Source organism: Trichinella spiralis (assembly GCF_000181795.1).
Source record: "Trichinella spiralis strain ISS 195 chromosome Unknown Scfld5379, whole genome shotgun sequence".
Taxonomy (NCBI): Eukaryota; Metazoa; Nematoda; class Enoplea; order Trichinellida; family Trichinellidae; genus Trichinella; species Trichinella spiralis.
This window is the reverse complement of record NW_003532318.1, coordinates 1-783: the sequence shown is the minus strand read 5'-3', so window position 1 is coordinate 783 and position 783 is coordinate 1. Positions and strand designations below refer to the sequence as shown.

The 783-nt window shown below is 42.3% G+C and overlaps 1 protein-coding gene across 1 annotated transcript; it reads left to right on the top strand.

The window, feature by feature from the left end:
- The first annotated feature begins 347 nt into the window (after window positions 1-347).
- On the top strand, window positions 348-754 carry Tsp_15164 (conserved hypothetical protein). Its single transcript, XM_003366806.1, has 2 exons — window positions 348-475; window positions 628-754. Exons 1-2 carry the CDS (start codon window positions 348-350, stop codon window positions 752-754), a joined length of 255 nt encoding a protein of 84 aa, XP_003366854.1.
- The last annotated feature ends 29 nt before the right edge of the window (window positions 755-783 follow it).

Sequence of the window (783 nt, the reverse complement as noted above, 5' to 3'; positions counted from 1 at the left end):
AGAACGCCCAGTTACCAAACGTCACTGATGACTTTATTCATGCATATACACACACAAATCAAGTCATTTTATTGTGTCTGGATTACAAAGAAAACCACCACAACTGATGATACACGTTACAAATGATTTATTATTTTCCTTTCTGCACAGAGCGAAAGAATGTAGCATCATTTTCACGCATCAGTAGTGAGGATGAATACAACAAAGATCAACTGCACACAACACAAAGTGCAACTGCTCTTTTTGCACACATTACAAATCAATCACATTTCATGTATAAAAATACGATAATGATCCTTCCGCAGGTTCACCTACGGAAACCTTGTTACGACTTTTACTTCCTCTAGATGATTTGGTTTGGGAAATTTCCCGGCGCGAAGCCGAATACATATCCGACTACTGGCGCCAGTCAAAACACCTCACTAAATCATCCAATCGGTAGTAGCGACGGGCGGTGTGTACAAAGGGCAGGGACGTAATCAACGCGAGCTAATGACTCACGCTTACTGGGAATTCCTCGTTCAAGGGAAACAATTGCAATTCCCTATTCCATTCAAGAAAACGTTTCATTCGATTGCCAAACCTTTTCAGGTAAGGACGTAACTCACGTTGACGCTTTCATTGTAGCGCGCGTGCAGCCCCGGACATCGAAGGGCATCACAGACCTGTTATTGCTCTTTTTCGTGCAGCTTTCAATTTGCCAGTCCCTCTAAGAAGTGATCAGCACAAAAAATACAATACTGTCACTATTTAATAGGGTAGATCGAATCCACCACAGTGCGA